The sequence below is a fragment of the Peromyscus eremicus genome, chromosome 3 (genome assembly GCF_949786415.1).
Source record: "Peromyscus eremicus chromosome 3, PerEre_H2_v1, whole genome shotgun sequence".
Taxonomy (NCBI): Eukaryota; Metazoa; Chordata; class Mammalia; order Rodentia; family Cricetidae; genus Peromyscus; species Peromyscus eremicus.
Genome location: NC_081418.1, coordinates 52,171,289 through 52,195,052, shown reverse-complemented (window position 1 = coordinate 52,195,052; position 23,764 = coordinate 52,171,289). Strand labels below are relative to the sequence as shown.

The following is a 23,764-nucleotide window of genomic DNA, read 5'->3' as shown; positions in this document are numbered from 1 at the left end:
CTACAGATACTTGGCTTACACGCATGCACATCCACGCAGGCACACATATATTTGTAATTGGGAAAAAAAAATCTCAAAATTTCTTCATCTTGAGTTTGCAGTCACTAAGCACCATAGAGATTCTGAGCTTCTAAAAGATTAAGAAAAAAAGGAAGGAAGACATATCACTGTGTCTTAGGGCACACAAGACACAAGGCATCAGGACTGTTCATGCTGAAATTCAGTTTGTCAAAGAAAATACTTGGATAACTTGATAATGTGTAATAACTGCAGTTTTAGGTTATCTTAAGTTATAAATATACAATCTGCCATGAAGCAAGTCTGAACAGGTGTGTGTGGTAGCTATGTCTTAAAACAAATTGTATCCCACCTATTAATAAAGCATTAATAGTTATTTTGGAAAATACTGATAATTGTAAGCACATTCAACACTGTATCCCCTATACTTCACACACTATAGAAGGACGTAAGTAAATCCCTATTGTCAGCTGAATGTTTATTTATTTACACTATTCTCAACTTTCTGACCTTATTCTCATTTAGCACCAAGTTTTCAGAGAGCACCAAATAATAGGATTGTAGTGGGTAGCCATTCTAGCTTTGATCTGGAAGTTCCAACCCCCATTGAGGATTTGGTAACTGTCACGCCTACAAGGTGGGGCCAAGGGAGGACCCTGAAGACCCGAGATTCTGATGCTTGGGCCTTCTTGGTTTCTGGACCCTGGACACTGGAGGTAGACCTAGAAGATTTCTCCAGAGAACACCGCTGGACTGTGCCACAACTTTCCCAGATTCTGTAAACTAACCATTCTTTTGTAATTTACCCCACAAAATAAACCTCCCTTTTAACTACATGAGTGGCCTTAATAATTTCACCAATATAGGATGCAAGAATAAAACACTCACAGGGATAGAGCAGGGGAAAATGTATTTATTCTGACCTCATTTCAGGAGGGGGAGGAAAGAGAAATGGATAAGGAACCAGTGATTCACATAAGGGAAGAAACTCAGTTGGCAGCCATGGTCTCATGAATCCAGCTCAGGTAGTTGCAGACCTTGGTGTAGACACCAGGTTTGCCTCTCAGTGCACAGCCTGTACCCCAGGAGACAATGCCCTGGATCTCTCCATCGCAGATGACAGGGCCACCAGAGTCACCCTGGTCAGAGAGAAAAGATCATTACCGTATGCTTATGCTGATGTGAACAAATGGACTTCAAGAGGATTTCCCCTTATCATGGTGCCAGTGTGGCACACATTGACACCTGAGAAGCAATGCAGACTCCATGTCTATCGAATTGTCCATTTCCTAACCTGGTTTACCATTTCTCTATAACTGTGTGTTTCCTAATTGGCACTTAAGATCAGGAGAACCTGAGGATTCGAGTATTACTTTCTGTAATCCTTGTTGTCCTGCCAGAGTGGTCACATCCCATAAAACAGCCTGTTAGAAATTTGTTTTTATGTGATATTTACACCACGCCATCTTCTGTACATATTTTACCATTGAGCTTAACCATCAATATCACAATGAGAAAACCTGTTTGATCACTTGTTTTTCATCATAGACTTTTGTCATCCAACATGAAATCTTCCAGACATATGTACAGGCTTCTCAGCCAGGAGAAATAAATATACAGAAGAGAATAGACTGCAAGTTTTGGGGAAGAACTTGAGGAAAACTCACATCACAGGAGTCCTTTCCACCTTCCAGGAAGCCAAGGCAGAACATGTTGTTGGTGATCATGCCTGGGTAGGATTTTCTGCAGGAACTGGCAGAAAGAACAGGGGCTTCCAGACACTGAAGGATTGCTGGGTATTTGCCTGTTGGGAGCAAAAATGGAAGAACCTTCTGTATATTCCATGAAATCTCTAATTCTTTCAATTTGCCAAACATTTGTCATTTAAAAGTACTTTTGTTTTGTTTAGAAGATTTTTTTTATTCATTTTAACTAACATGCTGTTCTTTTTGTGACAATATCATCATTGGCTTAGATTTCAAATACTGAGGCACGGTTTCCCCCAAGCGGTAGATACCTCAGGGAAAGCAAATACTTGGGCATCTCTTCTACTTCTCACTTGATTTTTCACTTCCTTCGCATCACTGATTACACTCGCTAAATACCTCAGCATCTTGCTAATAGCTCATTCTTAGTGTGATTTCCACATTGTCTCAGAAAAGCAATCTTCTGGACTTCAGACAGTATATTTCAACATCACCCATGTTGAAAACTTCTGGGAGTATGGCTCCCAGCGAGTATTTGGGCAAGTGGCCACCAATATACCTTTCACCTTTCATCTTGTGCACATGGAACTTAGAGTCATTGACACTTACCTCCAAGGTTCACAGTATTTCCCCAGCCAGACACGAGGCACTGAGCACCTGTAGATGGGCAGGATGTGGGCAGAGAGATTGTGGACACTTGAGAGTTGAGGGTGGCAGGTGACTTCAGTTTAATCAGCAGGATGTCATTGTCTGTAGTGCTCTTGTTGTACTTTGGATGGCGGATTATCTTTTCTGGATCAATGAATTGCTCACCACCCTCAAGCACATGAATATTGTGTTCTCCAAGGCGAACCTGAAGGCTCCTGCATGGAAAGGTTAAGGATTTCTTAGCATCCCTGTTGAGCTGTTTCTCTTCCAAGCTCAAAGTTCAGAGCATAAGAACACAAACACCATCTTCTTAAACCATTTAGTCCAACAAGGACTATGCAGTTAAGGTAGTATTATGCCCTACCACCAATGTGCAGGATAGAGGATTCCTTAGGGTGTGTCCTGCAAGTACAGATTCGTAAAGGGCCATACCCTTGGAGCTGGTAAGAGAGGACTGATGGGCCTTAGATTACAAGAATTTGAGTATTGTTCCCTTACCTTCCTTTATAGCAGTGAGCTGCAGACAATACCCATTGGTCGCTGATGAGGGAGCCACCACACTTATGGCCATCACCATCATTCAAGGACACTTGGTAAGGAATGGAATGTTTTGCACAAGCATAGCCTCCAATGATCTTGTCATCATCATCACCACTGGCAGGGAAAGCAACTGAGGAAGGATTTTGTCTCATTAGCACAAGAAGACTTGTCTCTAACTCAGTCTTCTACACGATGTTTGTACAGAAAAGACATGTTTTTCCTGTTGAGCAACATATGCTTGTAGTATTTTAAAGGTATCATTTTCTAACTCTAGCAATATTCTTTTGATATCATTGCTATATGTTTGTCTGTACATGTACCTCTCCTCTCTCTCTTCCTCTTCCTCTCTTTTTCTCTGTCTCCCTGTCTCTCTGTCTCTGTCTCTGTCTCTCTCTCTCTGTGTGTGTGTGTGTGTGTGTGTGTGTGTGTGTGTGTGTGTAGCATAGTGCCTTTGTGGAGGACAAAAACAACTTCCAAGTGACCACTCCATCTGTTCACTGCATGGCTCCCAGCATCTTTCCTGAGTCCTAACACTTAGCAGCAAGTACCTTTATATAAGAATCAATTTTCCAGCCCAGATAATGTACTTTAATTTATTTTTTAGTTTTCTTTATACCTAACACATACAAAGATTGAATGAGTTAATTTTTTGGATATAATTTGTATACATCATGTAATCACCACCCTATGATTTTCTTCTCAGAACTTCCCTTTTATTCTAATTATCTACTGGACATATATCAATACATTTAGCATTTTTAATGAAGACTGATTTCTTAGTTTTGGCAAATAATATTTTTATTATTCATACTGAATTCCATAATTTTATATGCTTTATATTGATGATATCCACTCCCAAATTTTCTTATAAAGACTGTAATGAATCTCTCTGGGCCATACATTCCAATATGTAAAATTAATGGTGAAGTTTCCAAACATAAGAGAATTTACTAAACTGAAAGCCATTTAAATTGTAAGAATTTAGTTTTAAATGTAGAGGTTTTGATAAAAAAAAGAAATTTCTGTTCATTATTTAATGACAGTATAATAAAAGACTGATTTCATCAGTAATGATTTTGAGAGACAGGGTCTAAGGTTTTTAATCTCTGGATAATAACATATCTCTTCTAATTATAATAACTCTGTGTAAATCAGCAGACCTTGATTTTCCATGGACTCAGGAATTAATTTTCTCACTGTCTTTTTGGAGCAGACAGTAATTCCAGTTATTTACACTACGTTATAGAGAAGGAAGACACACACTTGTGTCATGTGTCCTTTCTTTTCCTGACTAAGCCATGGAACACATAAGTGTAGGAAATAGTGTTGATGGGTTACTTGAAGGTCCTTGCTCAAAACGGCCTTTGCTGTTTTCCCACCCACAAAGCACAAACTTGCATGTATGATAGAATCCTTGTGAAATGTTCCTTTAAAGACTCACCAGCAGCTCCCAGGAAAGCAAAGAAGATGAAGATCTTCATGGCTTCTCAGTGTGTCTGGAGTAGGCACTAGGATGAAGGCTTTTCCTTCACAGCTATTTATACCTCTAGTTTTGGTTTCAACAGCCAGGACCACAGTGCCAAAAAAGGTGATATCATTGAACACACAAAAATACAAATTTAGAGTTCTGTTCTATGATTGATGGAAGGTGATTCAGCATCAAGTTTCCACATCCCCTTTCCTCCCAGTTTTCCATAAAGGTAATGGGAAAGGAAGTAACAGTTCCACCTGGTGGCAATGCATTCCTATAGTAGGAAAGCACACTGTAGAAAGACCAAAGGGCAGGTTCAAGGTTTCCAGAATTCTAGACACAATCACAGAAACCCTGTTCCCTCAGGAACTTAAGAAGTGTGTCTTGTTTATAAGTACAGCCTTGTGCATTTCACCTGCCGTGTTTAATTAATATTGTGTCTCTTATGATTATATACTTTTTTAAGGTCTGTTTTAGATTTCAATTTGATATTATCTTCCTATTGTTAGAAACAACCTGTACTAAATAGAAAAAATAATGAACAAAATTGAAAACAATTGTAAGCTATTCCTTATTTTCTTACTAAATAGAATAAAAAAACACAAAGCAATTTGAGAAACCACCCGTTTCTTATGGATAGGGATGTTGTTGGTAGTAAATTATGTTAGTTAGAAATTAGAACCTTAAAGCCTGAGAAAAGTTTCACCTGTAAGCATTTTCTTAGCTCTTTTGTCATCACCGTGAATACCATGGGACAGGAACTGAGGAGTAATGGCTTTACTCTGGATTCTGGTTTGAGGGTATATATAGTCAACATAGGCCATGGAAGCATTTTATGGCTGTTGGTTTAGGATTGTCTGTGTTCTTTTTCACATCTGGGCAGATTAAGAAGGAGTGATATCAAAAGAAGGTGAACTGTAATCATAGCCTTTCTCCCTTACATCTGGGACTCCTAGTACTGGAGGATATGGAGCCTGGACCAGCCATTTTCTGTAACCAGGCTGGGTTCCCAGTCAGGGAAGTTGAACACCAACCCAGTCACAAAATCTAGGATGCACAACTTGCCCTTTCTGCAAGATACCCTGGGTCAGTTGTAGCTTAGAACTCATGGGAGTGAGCAACCAATGACGGGTTCTGCCTGGGTCCTATATCAAGGATGAAGCCCATATCTGACTTAGATGACCAGGATCCTGAAGTTGGATGGCTCAGAAACCTAGAGGGTAGAACCAAACAAGACTACCAAAGAAAGTCTATAAATGATTTCTAATGATGTTCTGCTATACTCTTAGGATGGGTACGTAGCCCAGTGGTCATCAAGGAGGCTTCCTCCAGCAGTTGTGTTGAGAACAGTTACAAAGACTCACAGGCAAATATTAGATGGAGCTTCTGGAACTCTGAAAAAGAGGAGGAGGAAGGAGAGTAGGAAACAGAGGGGTCGAGGACCCCAGAAGAACATGAATTAATTGAGAGTCAACTAAGCAGGACTTACAGGGGCTCACAAAGAGTGAAGCAACAAACTTAGACCTTCATGTTGCATACATGTTGTGGTTCTTTAGCTTGCAGTTTTTGTGGACTCCTAACAATGGGAAAGGGTGTGTCTCTGACTCTTTTGCATATTCATAGAATCTTTTTCCTCCTACTGGACTGCCCTGTCCAGGCTTTATATGATGATTTATGCCTAGTCATATTGTATCTTGTTATGCACAGTTCAGTTGATATCCCTAGGGGGGACTGCTCTTTTCTGCAGGGAAGTAGAATATCAGTGGATCAAGGAAAGAGGGGAGGGGACACTGGGTGAAGGAGATTGTAGCTGGAGAATTTCTCTCCAGCTCCCGTCACCAAGTTCCGCCAGTCCCAGAGCCCACTTATAAAATAAACACACAAACTCTTACATTATTTAAACTGCTTGGCCATTAGCTCAGGCCTGTCATTGTCTAGCTCTTACTCTTATATTTAGCCCATTTCTATTAATCTTTACTTTGCCACATGGCTCATGGCTTACTGGTACCTTACATCTTCCTTGTCCTGATGGCGGCTGGCAGTGTCTCTCTCTCAGCCTTCCACTTCCCAGAATTCTTTTCCTTGTCCCGCCTATACTTCCTGCCTAGCCAATGGCCAATCAGTGATTTATTTACTGACCAATCAGCAACACACTTGACATACAGACCATCCCACAGCACTTCCCCTTTTCTTTTCTTAAAAAGGAAGGTTTTAACTTTAACATAGTAAAATTACATATAACAAAACAATTATCAAGCAAGAATTACAGTTACAATATTAAAGAAGAGAGCCTATCTATCTTATATTTGTAAGTTTAAGGTTTTATATCTAACTTATCTTTTATTATAACTAAGGAAAATTGTAAGTATCTAGTCTTTAACCACATCAAAGACCTCAGAAGGATATACTACTACCTGAGAAATGGAGAAGGATATAAGCAACTCTTAGGAGTCTTGTAGGGTAGACAGAGACAGCTGGCAGCCTGGACAGTCATTCAAAGTTCTCTTGTAAGGTTGGGGCATCTGTCTTCAGCCCACAGGCCTAGAGTCTCTTATTCACTTTTCTCTGTGTCCTGTAGAATGTCTGGCAGTTTTCTCTGCAAAGCAGGAACCTGAAGGACCATTTTGTCAAGCAAAGTTCAGTGGTCACCTTTGTATGGGTCCTGCATGTCCAGTTGATCAGGCAGTCCAGGCAAGAACAGTTTCTTGCCCAAATGGCTATTTTTGTCAAGGTGAAGATAAACTCCGTATGGAGTGTCTTCGATGCCCATCCTCCTCTCTGAAGTAAATCGGTGCTGTCAGGAGCAGACACGTCTCACTGTCCAAAAAGTCTAAACTTTTAAAACATTTTAAATGCCATATTCTGTAGGTCTTTGAAGTGTTTGAAGACTACCTATCTATCTGAAATATATCTATGTATACCTAGAAGACTTAACTAACATGGCTACAAATATTATCATAGATGACTAACTATTAATTTATTTTTTAATTATCCATTACAATTTTAAATGAGTTACATAAACATAATACCTCAAACAAGAATAGAAATATATATACAGTATAACAAAATTAAGTTTAAATTTGTATCAATAAACTAAAATCTGTAGCAATGTAAAACATTTTAAACAAGTTGTTACTCTTTAAAAGTAGGTTCATTAATCTACCCTTTCATCCTATCATATCTAAACTATCCCCTTTTTTTCTTTAGAAAGAGATTGTATTTATAATCAACCTGCTTTAAATAAAAATATTGGTTTTTGTCTGTCCCACACCAGAGGGCTCTTCTGATTTGGGACATAAGAATCTCTTAACCATTTTTTTTTTTTGAGCAATATGTCTGGTTTTAGAGGGGGAGTGAGCCAATTCCATCTCTAAAGCCAGCTTGGTATATTTGGGAATTTGGGCGTAGCTTCTCTTACTACTTCCTGCTGGAGGGGGGCGCTGTATCTTATGGGGACACGAAGAAAATTTTAGGATCATGGAGTAGTCCATGAGGCTGTATCGTCTGAGCCAGTTGCCTTGGAACCATTCTGGATGTTGAGTCATCTGGGCCATGGTGTCATTGGAGACCTTTCAGGGGGTCTTGGCTGGTCAAACCTGATGTATCTTAATCTGGAACAAATCCATAGTCTCTGGCTTTCTGTGGAAACAAAAGCAGAGACTCTTTTCCAAAGCAACATATCCTTATATCCAAATTTTGAAGTCAAGGTACCTTTAAAATTTACATTTTGGCATACCTCAACAGCTTTTACAATCAAATGTTTTTCTTCAGTTACAAATATCAAAGACAACATAATCCAGATTCTCTGTGTGATAGCCATTCTTTACATGGCTTATTACCTTTAATGTTTCTTTAAAGACTTTATTTTTAATAACTATCTATTTGTTTATATAACTGTATATATTTTTTTTCTCTTTTAAGCCTATGTACATTTTACACACATTGTGAACTATTCCATCTGAATCAGTCTTATTGTGAACCTATTGATTTAAATAAACTGCAGCCTTGTAAGACTGAAATGGTGCTGTGGCTGTTGGCTCCGCCCACTTCAGTTTCCCAACATGGTGGTGGTCCGTTTTCTGCCAGCTCTGGGAGCTGTAACTCTCAGAAATAGTGGGTCTACGCTTTTTATCAAAGTAGCATGTAGCCCAGAAACCTCTTTTTTTTTTTTTTTTTTAATATATAGTAGTAAAGAGTAAATCTACCATACAGCTTAATGTGCCGCTGGCACACGTCTCACTCCTGCCATACTGCAGGTCAAATGCATACACCAGGAACCCGCCAGTAGTTCAAACCCGCATTTTGCAGCGTCTAGCCACCCATATGAGACATGAAGCAGGAACCTGGTTTTGGCTCTGTTTAGAATTGGTTATTAAATATTCTCAGGTTTAAGGTGGAAACTCGAGCCGTTGGGCGCCATTTGTAGCTGGAGAATTTCTCTCCAGCTCCCGTCACCAAGTCCCGCCAGTCCCAGAGCCCACTTATAAAATAAACACACAAACTCTTACATTATTTAAACTGCTTGGCCATTAGCTCAGGCCTGTCATTGTCTAGCTCTTACTCTTATATTTAGCCCATTTCTATTAATCTTTACTTTGCCACATGGCTCATGGCTTACTGGTACCTTACATCTTCCTTGTCCTGATGGCGGCTGGCAGTGTCTCTCTCTCAGCCTTCCACTTCCCAGAATTCTTTTCCTTGTCCCGCCTATACTTCCTGCCTAGCCAATGGCCAATCAGTGATTTATTTACTGACCGATCAGCAACACACTTGACATACAGACCATCCCACAGCAGGAGATGGAGGAGAGGTTGTGGTTGAGATGTAATACGTAAGAGAAAAATAAACAAAAAAAGAATAAATAATGTCTTTAAACATACTACTCAGTCACAGCCATCTAGGAAATTGTTTCCTTAAGTATGTTTTTATTACAGTTAGCTATACAGGTTTTAAAAAGTTTCTAACAGGATCCATGTAATCCTAGGCATAGCTGAAGTTGTGGCAAAATTTGAGGTTATTCATTTGATAATTATTGTGCAAAAGTGCAGAATGCGAGTGGTACAATTCCATCAGTGCTTCCAAACAGATTTCAAAGGAAAACCTTGGAGTCTGAACAAGCATACAGATTCGTAATAATTGCAGGAATCCATTAAGAGTAGGGCTCTTCCTTCTGTGATGGTAAAAACTATAACATAGCACTGATATGAAACCTTAAAAATGCAAGGGCCATGGAATATATAGCTTGAAAAGCTGAAGGTTCTGAGTGGACCTAAATGAAGAGAGACAGCCTGGTCAAATGTGCTAAAGATAGTAAGTCTGTAGGTCTACTAGCTCATGTCAAGGTAGCATATGTCATGGGTGCTGACTTGGTGCTGCAGGATTTACTGCTTTTGATTTTAAGTGTTGGTCTTACCCTGTGATCTGCTCTTTCCTTGCTTTGGTCTTATTCCTTTTGTTTTTAATACTTTTTATACATTGGTTGTTGGAAGAATGCAATGTGATTTTAAGTTTGAAGGAATTCACAATGAAGAAGCTTCCTTGAGCCTTAGCATACACTGTTCTTTGTTTAATTGAGATTGAGCCCAAAGTGACCAAAGTGGACCAAGTTGGCCTCAAGTCTTCTGTATCTGAGGCTAGACTTGAAAGGCTGATTATCCTGATCTCATCATTCCTCCCAAGTACAAACATTACAAATATGTAACAATATCTTGTCTACAGAGATTTTGCATATATACTACCTTTCCAGTTTTAAACTTTGGGGGAATTCTTGGAAATGATTTAATACATTTCTCACTATGAAACATCCATAAGCTTTTGAGTGTCAGTTTCAGAAACTTGTTGGTCAACTATGAAATGTACCTCATAGTCTTGTGTGTTAAACAACTCTTCCACAGTTTATAGGACTACTTTGGGAGGTGGTGTACAATTGGAGGAAGTAGAATACAGGACCGTAACTTTCTATGTTATATCTAGTCCTAATATGTTCCCATTCTTTATTTTCTCCCTGTTACAAAGTCATGGATCTCCCCTGCCAGCAATTTCTACCACCATAGTTTACTACCCACCTACATGAAGCCAAGTAACATTAGACTCAATCTTATCAAACACCAAGCCCTGATAAGGCTGTCTTCCCTTAAGTTGTCACATCACATGATGTTCACAGAGATACAAAAGTTGTTTGATATCAGTGCCAAATACAAAAAGTTCACTGATAAGATACAATCCTTAGAAAGACCTACTAATTAAACTAAGAAAAATATTCACACACAGAGACATTTTAGTGCAGAACCACTGCACCATTACATTATGAAACTGAAGAAAGGTGGTCCAAGGTTATTAGAAAACCAACCTTAATTTATCTAATTACCTTTCAAGAACAAACACTAGATAATAGCCACCCCTAAAGCAATTCGTAAATTAACTGGGATCATATAGAATGTTAGATATGAAGAGATTTAAGGAAGCAGTAGTTTCATGTCATATTCATTCAACCTTTTAAAGCAGATGTTAAATTCATGGGCCATTTGGCAGAGAATTATTCCACAAGACTGGAAAGATTTAGGTACAGCTGTATTGGAAGTTGGTCTTTAGTTACAATGGAAAGCATGGTGGAGAGAAGAAGCTAGGGTCATAGAACAATGAAGTAGGGCTAAATATAAGGAAATTTCCCAATAAGAGATCCTCAATTGGGCCCATTTTGCTGATTTGCAAAGACAGATTACATTTGATGATCACATCTTGACTCTATGCCATATTGTAGCTTTAAATTCTTGGGACAGGGCTAAAGGATCAGGAAAAATGATTGAGTCATTTATTAAAATTATACAAGGCCAAAAAGGAAGACTTCACTGATTTTTTTTTTTACAAAGATTGACTTCAGATATAAATAGGATGATATCAGATCAAGAAATTAGACAAATAATAATTGAATCTTTGGCTTTTGAAAACACTAATTCAGAATGTAAAAGGGTGATTAGAACTTTAAAGGCACAATGGGCACCAATAGATAAATGGATTAGAAATACAGCTGATATTGGATCTCATGGTTATGATGATATTTGAATAGGAGAAGTGATTTCTAAAATTTTAAGAAAAATCAAAAGGTTAGATGTTTTAATTGTGGTAAACCAGGTCATCTGAAAAGGATTTATAGACAAGTCATTCCTAGAAAAAATGTTTTTTCTAGAGATAATCTGAACAGAGGTCCCAGCCTTCTAGAATATACAAAGATATGGCAAGGCCAAAATTGGATGAATGAGTGCAGATCAATATGGGCTAGGCAAGGTAACCCTTTGCCATCAGGAAACATTTTAGCAGCCTCTTTCAGGCTCTCTTGTCAAATTTGGTTTAATCATGCCCTGTCAGCATTGGGGAAACTCCTCCATGGAGCAATTAAAAGACTTAATGCCTGATGTGAAAAACCATACTGCTCTGGATGACAGAACAGCTTCATTTCATAAAACACAAATTTCAGGACAGGTCATGAAACAAATATTTTAGCAAACTTCTATAAATGATCAAAGACCAATGTTAAAAATAGAAATAAATAACTCTGAAATTGAGGGTTTGGTAGACACAGGTTCAGATGTAATGATAATTGCACCAAAATCTTGGCATCCAAATTGGCCTTCTCAGGAGGTAAATATTCAGCTTCTAGGGATTGGAATTTTATCTCAGGTAAAACAAAATGCAAGATTGGATTGGTCCAGTGTATAGGGTCAGAAGGACAGAAAGGAAAAGTAAAGCCATATGTGGCTTACATAGAAATGAATTTATAGGGACATGATTTGTTATAGCAATTGAAAACACAGATTAACATTCCTCCAGTCTCAGAAACAAACCATAAACTAACATATGCTTCTAAGAAAAATATTAAAAGGTATTATCAAGAACAGTCACCAACCATTAAGGATGTACTTAGGCAGGGCACAACAGCTGCTGAACTTTCAAAGTTACCAACAGCTCTACCTTTAAAATGGTTAACTAACAAACCTATTAAGGTGCAATAATGGCCTTTGATACCAGAAAAATTACAGACATTAGAATAGCTAGTACAGGAACAGCTAAATGCTCAAAATATTGAAGAATCAACCAGTCCTAGGAACTCTCATATATTGTCATTAAATAGAAATCTGGAAAATGGAGAATGGTAATAGATCTAAGAGCTATTAATAAGGTGATTCAGCCAATGGGCTCTTTACAGTCTGAAATTCACTTGCCTTCTATTACCTAAAAGAATGAGCTAGTATAGTGATTGATTTAAAAGACTGCCGTTTTACTCTGCCTTTACAAGAACAGGATAGAGGAAAATTTGCCTTCACAGGGCCTACTTGTAACAATTCCCAGCCTGTTAAAAGATATCAGTGGAAAGTTCTTCCAAAGGAGTGTTAAACAGCCCTATCTTGTGTCAATATTTTGTAGAACAGCCATTGGAAATAATTGGTAAACAGTTTCCTCAATCTATAATTTAACATTATATGGATCAGATCTTACTAGCTGATTAAAATGCAAATACCTTAGATAAAATGGTTGAAGAAATTAAAAAAAATGCTTTATAGTGGACTACAAATTGTTCCTGAAAAAAATATACAAAGAGGAAATTCTATTAATTACCTAGGATATACAATAGGTTTACAAAGAATTCAATCACAGAAAGTACAAATTAGGAGAGATCAATTATAAACTCATGATTTTCAAAAATTGCTGTTAGATATTAACTGGCTATGGCCAACAATTGAATTGACAACTCAAGAACTAAGTAATTTATTTCAATTACAGCATATAATTCTGCCTTTTGAAAATAATCATAAGGGCTTTGATCCACTTTGTTTAAATTTCCTCATTATAACCTGTCTTTCCTGATTTATGAAGTCCTGATAAGGACTTGAGTAGTCCAAGAAAATTAAAAGCTGAGGCTGAAAGAGAATTGGCTTTGGTAGAAGAGAAATTACAGGATGTACATGTGAATTGTTTAGATCCACAGCTTGATTGTATTCCAGTTATTTAACTGTCTACACATTATCCTACATTATGAAGAGAGAAGAGAGTATCTTAGAATGGATATTTTTACCACACAAACAGAGTAAAAAAAATTAAACCATATGTAGAAAAGTTTTCTGTATTGATTCTGAAAGGAAAATTAAGATTTTGACAATTAACTGGAATAGACCCAGCAGAAACTATGGTACCTTTTACTAACACTGAAATTTCCTCATTATAGACAGAAAATAAACATTGGCAAAGAGCTTGCAGGATTTTTTTGGGAGAGATTAGCAACAAATATCCCAAAAGCAAGATATATCAGTTTATAAAGAGAAATAATTAGATCATTCCTCATATTGTACAAGGAACATCAATTTCTGGAGATCCTACATTCTATACTGATATAAATAATAAATCAGGGAAGGTAGGTTATAAGTGAGTAAATTTAAATAAAGTAGATCAAAGCCTTTATGATAATTTTCAAAAGGCAGAATTATATGCTACTCTCTTGGTATTAATAGATTTTCCAGAACCTCTTAATATAGTTATTCTCAATATAAAGAAAGAATTGTTTCACTTATTGAAAATGATGAACTTATTCCAGATGATTCAGAATTAACTCTGTTACTTACACAATTATGAGGAATAATCAAATAAAAATCATCTCTTGTATATAACACATATCAGACCCCATACAGGTCTACCAGGTCCTGTAGCACAAGGTAATGATAAAATTGATAGCTATTCATAGGAATAGCTAAAAATGTGCTAAAAAAAACCCCTCAGAATTTCATAAGATACATTATGTTAATAGCAATGATTTGAAGAAAGATTTTTCCATCACATGACATTAAGCCAAGAAAAGTATAAGGAAATGTCCTACTTGTTCTTGGTATAACCAAACTACACTACCTGCAGGAAGTAACCCAAAGGGTACTCAAAGAAACAAAATTTGGCTAATGGGTGTGTTTTATATTTCAGAGTTTGGAAAATTAAAATATGTACATCAAGCCGGGCGGTGGTGGCGCACGCCTTTAATCCCAGCACTCGGGAGGCAGAGCCAGGCGGATCTCTGTGAGTTCGAGGCCAGCCTGGGCTACCAAGTGAGTCCCAGGAAAGGCACAAAGCTACACAGAGAAACCCTGTCTCGAAAAACCAAAAAAAATAAAATAAAATAAAATAAAATATGTACATCATACCATAGATACATAGTCAGTATTTCAATGTGCAACTTCTTTGAATTCTGAAAATGCTGATTTTTGTAATTACACATTTATTAGTAGTTATTACCATCATGGGGATACCTGTACAAACTAAGACTGACATTGCTCCAGCATAAGTCTCTAGTAAAATGAAACAGAGTTTTGCATATTACAACATAAAGCATATTACAGATATACCATACAATCCTGTATGGCAAGCAATTATAGAAATATCTAATTGCACCTTAAAAGATATGCTTAATAAACAAAGTGAGGTAATAAAGACCCCCAGATATAGATTGCACAATGCTTTATTAACTTTAAATCTTTTAAATGTTTTTTCTTTTTTTTTGGTTTTTCGAGACAGGGTTTCTCTGTGTAGCTTTGTGCCTTTCCTGGAACTAGCTTTGTAGCCCAGGCTGGCCTTGAACTCACAGAGATCCACCTGTCTCTGCCTCCTGAGTGCTGGGATTAAAGACGTGTGCCACCACCACCCAGCTAAATCTTTTAAATGTTAATGAGAACTGTAGCTAGAGTTTTCCTGCCTGGCCCACAGTCAGGACAAATCTCTCTCACCTGCCAGTCCCACAGCCGCTCAGACCTAACCAAGTAAACACAGAGACTTATATTGTTTACAAACTGTATGGCCATACCACGATACTTGCTATCTGTCCTTATATCTTAAATTAATCCATTTCTATAAACCTATACCTTGCCACATGTCTCGTGGCTTACCAGCATCTTCACATGCTGCTTGTCATGGCAGCGACTGGCAGTGTCTCTCTGACTCAGCCTTCCACTTCCCAGAATTCTCCTCTCTCCTTGTCCCGCCTATACTTCCTGCCTGGCCACTGGCCAATCAGTGTTTTATTTATACAGAACAATATTCACAGCAGAGAACAACAGTTAAGGAACAACAGCTGCAGAGATAAAGCGGAGAGTAGAAAAAACTACTGAATTAAATCAGCCTGTATACTTTAAGATGTATTGACATCAGAGTGGAAACCAGGATATGTGTTACATTGGGAAAGAGATTTTGCTTTTGTTTCCACAGGAGTAGAAAAGCTATGGATACCATCAACACTGATAAAGATTAGATTTGAACAAGAGAGACCTCATCATTAGAAGAGATGACAGTTCATCAAACAGCATGACCATTCAGTCTAAACTAACTTATAAGACTAACAAATGCCTTTCATTTGATCAACTATAACTTGACAAAAAAGGAAATTCCCTAAAGTTAGGGTTGGGGCAAGGCTTTGTTTCCCTTTTCCCAGGAGAAGAAAAATATCAAACTAAGGAATCTAAAGACCACTGGACAAATGAGACATATGAGGAAAAAGGACAAATCACCCTGAGAATATCTCTGAAGAAAAAGAGTAATAATATGGATCGTTTCCAACAGGATAAAATTTCATAAATCTTCCCAAATATTTACTTCTGCTCTTTTCTACAGACATACAAGGCAAATGGTCTTTTTGTGGTCCCAGCTCAATTAAAAATTAAAGCTGGCTTTGGAAATGGTACATGGCTCTCTCCTTCTCTGAACAGAAGCATGCTTGTTAAAAGAGAATCCAAAATCTCTGTCTCATGTCAGAACAGCCACCTGATATGGGACAGAAAAAAAAAACTCAGGGTCTATTCTAATGACACTAATATCATAATACTTTGGATTTATTTTGACTCTAAAACTTTTCCTAAGGTATAAATATTATCTCAAATTTATATGATATATATATATGTATATGTTTAAATCTTCTATTGTGATAATAATGATCATATAGAGTACTAATTCTAGAAAAAGGCTTAATCTAGCTTCCTGTACATGATTTCAGGCTTGTCTCTAGAAGGTAACTAGAAATCAAGTAGGTGTACTCTGGATGTACATAACAAATTGTGGTCCTTTATCCTCTTTGAGATCTGTTGCATATGACATTTAAAATCTTTAAGTTTTATGCAGTGAACCATAACAAGGTTGTGGGGCCTAGATCAACAGTTGGATTGCTGTCTATCTCCCACCACTGGGAAGCTAGCCAGTTACAGAAAATGGTTGGTTCAGGCTCCACATCCTCCAGTACTAGGAGACCTGGATGTATGATAGAAAGCCAATGAACACAGTTTCACTTATTTGTATCACTATTCCTGATCTTCCCAAATGTGAACAAGAACACACACAATCCTAAACCAACAGCCATAAACTGCTTCCAAGGCCTGTGATGACTATACCCTCAAATCAGGATCCTGAGTAAAACCACTACTCCTCAGCTCATATATCATAGTAATCACAGCAATGACATAATCTCTAATAAAATACCAGGAGATGATGTTTTTTTCATGCTTTATGTTACTATTTTCTAACTAACATAATTTAAACTAATAACAACATCTCTATCCATAGAAAATATGTTGTTTCTCACAATAGGAAGAAAATAGCAAATTGAAATCTAAGACAAGCCTTAGAGAAAAGTATTTAATTAATTATTTAATTTAATTACTTTAAATTAAAAATTAATTTAAAGACACAATATTACATAAAAACAGGAGGTGAAGAGCTCAAGACTGTATTTATAAACAAGACACATTTCTAAGGGAACAGGATTCCTGTGAATTGTGTCTAGAATTCTGGATACTTTGAACCTGCCCTTTGGTCTTTCTACAGTGTGCTTTACTACTATAGGAATGCATTGCCAACAGCTGGAATTGTTACTTCCTTTCCCATTACCTTTATGGAAAACTGGGAGGAAAGGGGATGTGGAAACTTGATGCTGAATCACCTTCTATCAATCATAGAACAGAACTCTAAATTTGTATTTTTGTGTGTTTAATGATATCACCTTTTTTGGCACTGTGGTCCTGGCTGTTGAAACCAAAACTAGAGGTATAAATAGCTGTGAAGGAAAAGCCTTCATCCTAGTGCCTACTCCAGACACACTGAGAAGCCATGAAGATCTTCATCTTCTTTGCTTTCCTGGGAGCTGCTGGTGAATCTTTAAAGGAACATTTCACAAGGATTCTATCATACATGCAACTTTGTGCTTTGTGGGTGGGAAAACAGTAAAGGCCGTTTTGAGTCTGTACTCCATGTGCAAGGACCTTCAAGTGACCCATCAACACTATTTCCTACACTTATGTGTTCCATGGCTTAGTCAGGAAAAGAAAGGACACATGACACAAGTGTGTGTCTTCTATCTCTATAAGGTAGTGTAAATAACTGGAATTACTGTGTGCTCCAAGAAGACGGTGAGAACATTAAATCCTGAGTCCATGGAAGATCAAGGTCTGCTGATTTACACAGTTATTATAATTGGAAAAGATATGCTATTACCCATAAATAAAAACCTTAGACCCTATCTCTCAAAATCTTTACAAATGAAGTCAGTCTTTTATTATACTGTCATTCAATAATGAAGAACAGAAATTTCTTTTTTTTTTTTTGGTTTAAACCTCTAAATTTAAAACTAAATTCTTACAATTTAAATGGCTTTCAGTTTAGTAAATTCTCTTATGTTTGGAAACTTCACCATTAATTTTACATATTGGAATGTATGGCCCAGAGGGATTCATTACAGTCTTTATGAGAAAATTTGGGAATGGATATCATCAATATAAAGCATATAAAATTATGGAATTCAGTATGAATAATAAAAATATTATTTGCCAAAACTAAGAAATCAGTCTTCATTAAAAATGCTAAATGTATTGATATATGTCCAGTAGATAATTAGAATAAAAGGGAAGTTCTGAGAAGAAAATCATAGGATGGTGATTACATGATGTATACAAATTATATCCAAAAAATTAACTCATTCAATCTTTGTATGTGTTAGGTATAAAGAAAACTAAAAAATAAATTAAAGTACATTATCTGGGCTGGAAAATTGATTCTTATATAAAGGTACTTGCTGCTAAGTGTTAGGACTCAGGAAAGATGCTGGGAGCCATGCAGTGAACAGATGGAGTGGTCACTTGGAAGTTGTTTTTGTCCTCCACAAAGGCACTATGCTACACAAACACAAACACACACACACACACACACACACACACACACACACACACAGAGAGAGAGAGAGAGAGAGAGAGAGAGAGAGGGAGGGAGGGAGGGAGGGAGAGACAGAGAGACAGGGAGACAGAGAAAAAGAGAGGAAGAGGAAGAGAAAGAGGAGAGGTACATGTACAGATAAACATATAGAAATGATATCAAAAGAGTATTGCTAAAGTTAGAAAATGATACCTTTAAAATTCTACAAGCATATGTTGCTCAACAGGAAAAACATGTCTTTTCTGTACAAACATCGTGTAGAAGACTGAGTTAGAGACAAGTCTTCTTGTGCTAATGAGACAAAATCCTTCCTCAGTTGCTTTCCCTGCCAGTGGTGATGATGATGACAAGATCATTGGAGGCTATGCCTGTCCAAAACATTCCATTCCTTACCAAGTGTCCTTGAATGATGGTGATGGCCATAAGTGTGGTGGCTCCCTCATCAGCGACCAATGGGTACTGTCTGCAGCTCACTGCTATAAAGGAAGGTAAGGGAACAATACTCAAATTCTTGTAATCTAAGGCCCATCAGTCCTCTCTTACCAGCTCTAAGGGGATGGCCCTTTACGAATCTGTACTTGCAGGACACACCCTAAGGAATCCTCTATCCTGCACATTGGTGGTAGGGCATAATACTACCTTAACTGCATAGTCCTTGTTGGACTAAATGGTTTAAGAAGATGGTGTTTGTGTTCTTATGCTCTGAACTTTGAGCTTGGAAGAGAAACAGCTCAACAGGGATGCTAAGAAATCCTTAACCTTTCCATGCAGGAGCCTTCAGGTTCGCCTTGGAGAACACAATATTCATGTGCTTGAGGGTGGTGAGCAATTCATTGATCCAGAAAAGATAATCCGCCATCCAAAGTACAACAAGAGCACTACAGACAATGACATCCTGCTGATTAAACTGAAGTCACCTGCCACCCTCAACTCTCAAGTGTCCACAATCTCTCTGCCCACATCCTGCCCATCTACAGGTGCTCAGTGCCTCGTGTCTGGCTGGGGAAATACTGTGAACCTTGGAGGTAAGTGTCAATGACTCTAAGTTCCATGTGCACAAGATGAAAGGTGAAAGGTATATTGGTGGCCACTTGCCCAAATACTCGCTGGGAGCCATACTCCCAGAAGTTTTCAACATGGGTGATGTTGAAATACACTGTCTGAAGTCCAGAAGATTGCTTTTCTGAGACAATGTGGAAATCACACTAAGAATGAGCTGTTAGCAAGATGCTGAAGTATTTAGCGAGTGTAATCAGTGATGCGAAGGAAGTGAAAATTCAAGTGAGAAGTAGAAGAGATGCCCAAGTATTTGCTTTTCCCTGAGGTATCTACCGCTTGGAGGAAACCGTGCCTCAGTATTTGAAATCTAAGCCAGTGATGATATTGTCACGAAAAGAACAGCATGTTAGTTAAAATTAATAAAAAAAAATCTTCTAAACAAAACAAAAGTACTTTTAAATGACAAATGTTTGGCAAATTGAAAGAATTAGAGATTTCATGGAAGATACAGAAGGTTCTTCCATTTTTGCTCCCAACAGGCAAATACCCAGCAATCCTTCAGTGTCTGGAAGCCCCTGTTCTTTCTGCCAGTTCCTGCAGAAAATCCTACCCAGGCAAGATCACCAACAACATGTTCTGCCTCGGCTTCCTGGAGGGTGGAAAGGACTCCTGTGATGTGAGTTTTCCTCAAGTTCTTCCCCAAAACTTGCAGTCTATTCTCTTCTGTATATTTATTTCTCCTGGCTGAGAAGCCTGTACATATGTCTGGAAGATTTCATGTTGGATGACAAAAGTCTATGATGAAAAACAAGTGATCAAACAGGTTTTCTCATTGTGATATTGATGGTTAAGCTCAATGGTAAAATATGTACAGAAGGTGGCGTGGTGTAAATATCACATAAAAACAAATTTCTGAGAGGCTGTTTTATGGGATGTGACCACTCTGGCAGGACAACAAGGATTACAGAAAGTAATACCCGAATCCCCAGGTTCTCCTGATCTTAAGTGCCAATTAGGAAACACACAGTTATAGAGAAATGGTGAACAAGGTTAGGAAATGGACAATTAAATAGACATGGAGTCTGCATTGCTCCTCAGTGTGTCAATGTGTGCCACACTGGCGCCATGATAAATGGAAATCCTCTTGAAGTCCATTTGTTCACATCAGCATAAGCATACGGTAATGATCTTTTCTCTCTGACCAGGGTGACTCTGGTGGCCCTGTCATCTGCGATGGAGAGATCCAGGGCATTGTCTCCTGGGGTACAGGCTGTGCACTGAGAGGCAAACCTGGTGTCTACACCAAGGTCTGCAACTACCTGAGCTGGATTCATGAGACCATGGCTGCCAACTGAGTTTCTTCCCTTATGTGAATCACTGGTTCCTTATCCATTTCTCTTTCCTCCCCCTCCTGAAATGAGGTCAGAATAAATACATTTTCCCTTGCTCTATCCCTGTGAGTGTTTTATTCTTGTATCCTATTATTTGATGCTCTCTGAAAACTTGTTGCTAAATGAGAATAAGGTCAGATAGTTGAGAACAGTGTAAATAAATAAACATTCAACTGACAATAGGGATTTACTTTTGTCCTTCTATAGTGTGTGAAGTATAGGGGATACAGTGTTGAATGTGCTTACAATTATCAGTATTTTCCAAAATAACTATTAATGCTTTATTAATAGGTAGGATACAATTTGTTTTAAGACATAGCTACCACACACACCTGTTCAGACTTGCTTCATGGCAGATTGTATATTTATAACTTAAGATAGATAACCTAAAACTGCAGTTATTACACATTATCAAGTTATCCAAGTATTTTCTTTGACAAACTGAAATTCAGCATGAACAGTCCTGATGCCTTGTGTCTTGTATGCCCTAAGACACAGTGGTGTGTCTTCCTTCCTTTTTTTCTTAATCTTTTAAAAGCTCAGAATCTCTATGGTGCTTAGTGACTGCAAACTCAAGATGAAGAAATTTTAAGATTTTTTTCCAGTTGCAAATATATGTGTGCCTACATGGATGTGCATGCGTGTAAGCCAGGTGTCTGTAGAGGAAGGAGGTGTTAGACACCTTTGTTCTGCATGTACTGGGATTTGAGAGCTGACTGACATGGTTCTGGGAACCAAACCGGCTACATTTCCCAGCCAGGATGGCAATTTAAGTCTGATAGATACTGACACTCTTAATGTTATTTTAGAATGTTGCTAGGAGTCTTAGTTGGTGTCATCCTTCCGGATTCCTGGGGTTTTCCCTAACACCATGTTTCTCCCTAGCCCCGAATGGGTCCCTCTACCAAGATGTCTCTTTCATTGCTCTCCCTCTCTGTCCCTCCGTCCACTCGGCCATCTCAGTCCCTCCTGTTCCCATCCACCATCCCTTCCCAGAATGTTTATCACACTTAGAAATATAAAATACAGCCGGGCAGCGGTGGTGCAAGCTTTTAATCCCAGCACTTGGGAGGCAGAGCCAGGCAGATCTCTGTGAGTTTGAGGCCAGCCTGGTCTGCAAAGCGAGTTCCAGGAAAGGCGCAAAGAAAAAAAGAAAGAAAGCAATGAAGAAAGATAAAATACAATGCCCAATCCTCTATTTTCTAGGCTCCCCAATAGTTTAACTTTTGCACCCCCTTTTTGGGCTCTCTCCTTAGGAGATAGCAAAACAGTTGGATCCTCCTTCACAGCCACAGTTGCCCCACTAATCAGAAAGCTGACAGGTTAATTTCATGTAGGTCTGATTCTTATCATTTTCTCAAGAAATGTAATGTGGCCCTCAAATGTAACTTTTAGATTATCTAAAGTTTTCTGTTGGCTATATAAGCTGTGTAGAACAAAGAAAGGAGAGAACTTAAGAGAAATAGATAGAATGACCATCAGTACATGTGTGAGTCTTATTCCCTCAGATAGATAAGAATTATTCCTAAGCCCTCACTACTCTGACGCGTTCCTTTTATAACCCTGGAGCCATTCTGGGAGCTGGTCTCTCAGGCTGCATTAGATGCACTGAATTTCTTCTTGGTAGAAACTCTATAACTACTATCATTGATAAAGAAAGAATTCTGTACCAATCTGACAAGAACACAGACTGATCCCACCAGTGCTTGTGGTGTGCTGCAAGTACAGCACCCTACTACTTTGGTCCCTTATATTCACCTCTTTAATGAGTTTAATCGGCATCTCATGTAGCTGTCAGGAAAATAAACTTATACAGAGAACTTAGAATGCACTCATAGCCTTACATATAGAGAATGCATTTCAGGCCCCCCACTAAATACATAATAAGTTAAATTGTAAAAATATCACAAAGAATTTAATTTATTTATATATAAAATAAAAGTTTAGTTTATAGTTGTTAAAAGTAAAAAAGTAACATCACTAGTTGTTAATAAAATGAGCACAACACTATAATGTATTGTAATCATGTTGTTTTGCCACAAGGTCCTTCTATAAAGCTGAAATTGGCCTTGAACTTGTGATGACTTAAATTCTTTTTTTTTGAACATATTATTTTTATTAAGAAATTTTTTATTTATTTTACATACCAACTACAGATCCCCCTTTCCTCCCTCATCCTGCCCCTCCAGTCTCCCCCCTCAATCCATCCCCCATTCCTTCCTCAGACTGAAATTTTTAATCTCCCTGACTCCTCTCAGATTCAGAGACTAAAAACATGTGCCACTGTGAGTGGCCAAAGTTATTTCAAACTTAAGAATTATTTTTTCTAGAATTTTCCATCCATTAATTTTCCTTCTTATCCACAGGTAAATGGATCACTGTTTTCAGGGACACTGAAACTCCATGTAAGTGGGATTTCTACATCCTTTAAACTTGATAAGGTTTAGATAATTAAAACTTAGTATCATTACTTTGTTTTTCCTCTTAACCTACTATATTTTAAATAATAAAATGATTACTTGCACCAGGAGAACAATCTGTCCCATTAATAATGACAATTACCATGACATATCAGAATTACTCTAAGACAAAGCAGCTGATATACCAAGAGTTCTGTCCTTATGATAATCCCTTGTAAAATAGTTCACATGTCAGTGAAATAGCTATCAAGATATTTGGCTGAGAATCTGGAAACTTTTAGCTATTATCTGTGAGCTCATACCAATATGTTTTTTTCTTTTAGGAGGACTAGTTCCTACCAGGTGGCT

The 23,764-nt window shown here is 37.8% G+C and overlaps 2 protein-coding genes across 2 annotated transcripts; one reads left to right on the top strand and one right to left on the bottom strand.

Annotated features, from left to right (window-relative positions):
• Positions 1 to 916: 916 nt before the first annotated feature.
• Positions 917 to 4,393, bottom strand: LOC131906827 (trypsin-4). Its single transcript, XM_059257631.1, has 5 exons — positions 4,354 to 4,393; positions 2,871 to 3,042; positions 2,334 to 2,584; positions 1,686 to 1,822; positions 917 to 1,157 (listed from the first exon to the last, which is right to left on the bottom strand). The coding sequence occupies exons 1-5, from the start codon at positions 4,391 to 4,393 to the stop codon at positions 1,008 to 1,010; spliced, it is 750 nt and encodes a 249-aa protein (XP_059113614.1). The 3' UTR covers positions 917 to 1,007.
• A 14,507-nt stretch (positions 4,394 to 18,900) lies between these two features.
• Positions 18,901 to 21,041, top strand: LOC131906253 (trypsin-4-like). The gene is made up of 4 exons (XM_059257022.1): positions 18,901 to 19,094; positions 19,378 to 19,631; positions 20,145 to 20,281; positions 20,811 to 21,041. Exons 1-4 carry the CDS (start codon positions 18,901 to 18,903, stop codon positions 20,958 to 20,960), a joined length of 735 nt encoding a protein of 244 aa, XP_059113005.1. The 3' UTR covers positions 20,961 to 21,041.
• The last annotated feature ends 2,723 nt before the right edge of the window (positions 21,042 to 23,764 follow it).

Coding starts and splice junctions, on each gene's coding strand:
- LOC131906827 (XM_059257631.1), bottom strand. CDS start 4,393: ATGAAGATCTTCATCTTCTTTGCTTTCCTGGGAGCTGCTG. Junction 2,585..2,870: donor GCTCACTGCTATAAAGGAAG/GTAAGGGAACAA, acceptor TCCATGCAGGAG/CCTTCAGGTTCGCCTTGGAG. Junction 1,158..1,685: donor GTGGAAAGGACTCCTGTGAT/GTGAGTTTTCCT, acceptor CTCTCTGACCAG/GGTGACTCTGGTGGCCCTGT.
- LOC131906253 (XM_059257022.1), top strand. CDS start 18,901: ATGAGACAAAATCCTTCCTCAGTTGCTTTCCCTGCCAGTGGTGATGAT. Junction 19,095..19,377: donor GCTCACTGCTATAAAGGAAG/GTAAGGGAACAA, acceptor CTTTCCATGCAG/GAGCCTTCAGGTTCGCCTTG. Junction 20,282..20,810: donor GTGGAAAGGACTCCTGTGAT/GTGAGTTTTCCT, acceptor CTCTCTGACCAG/GGTGACTCTGGTGGCCCTGT.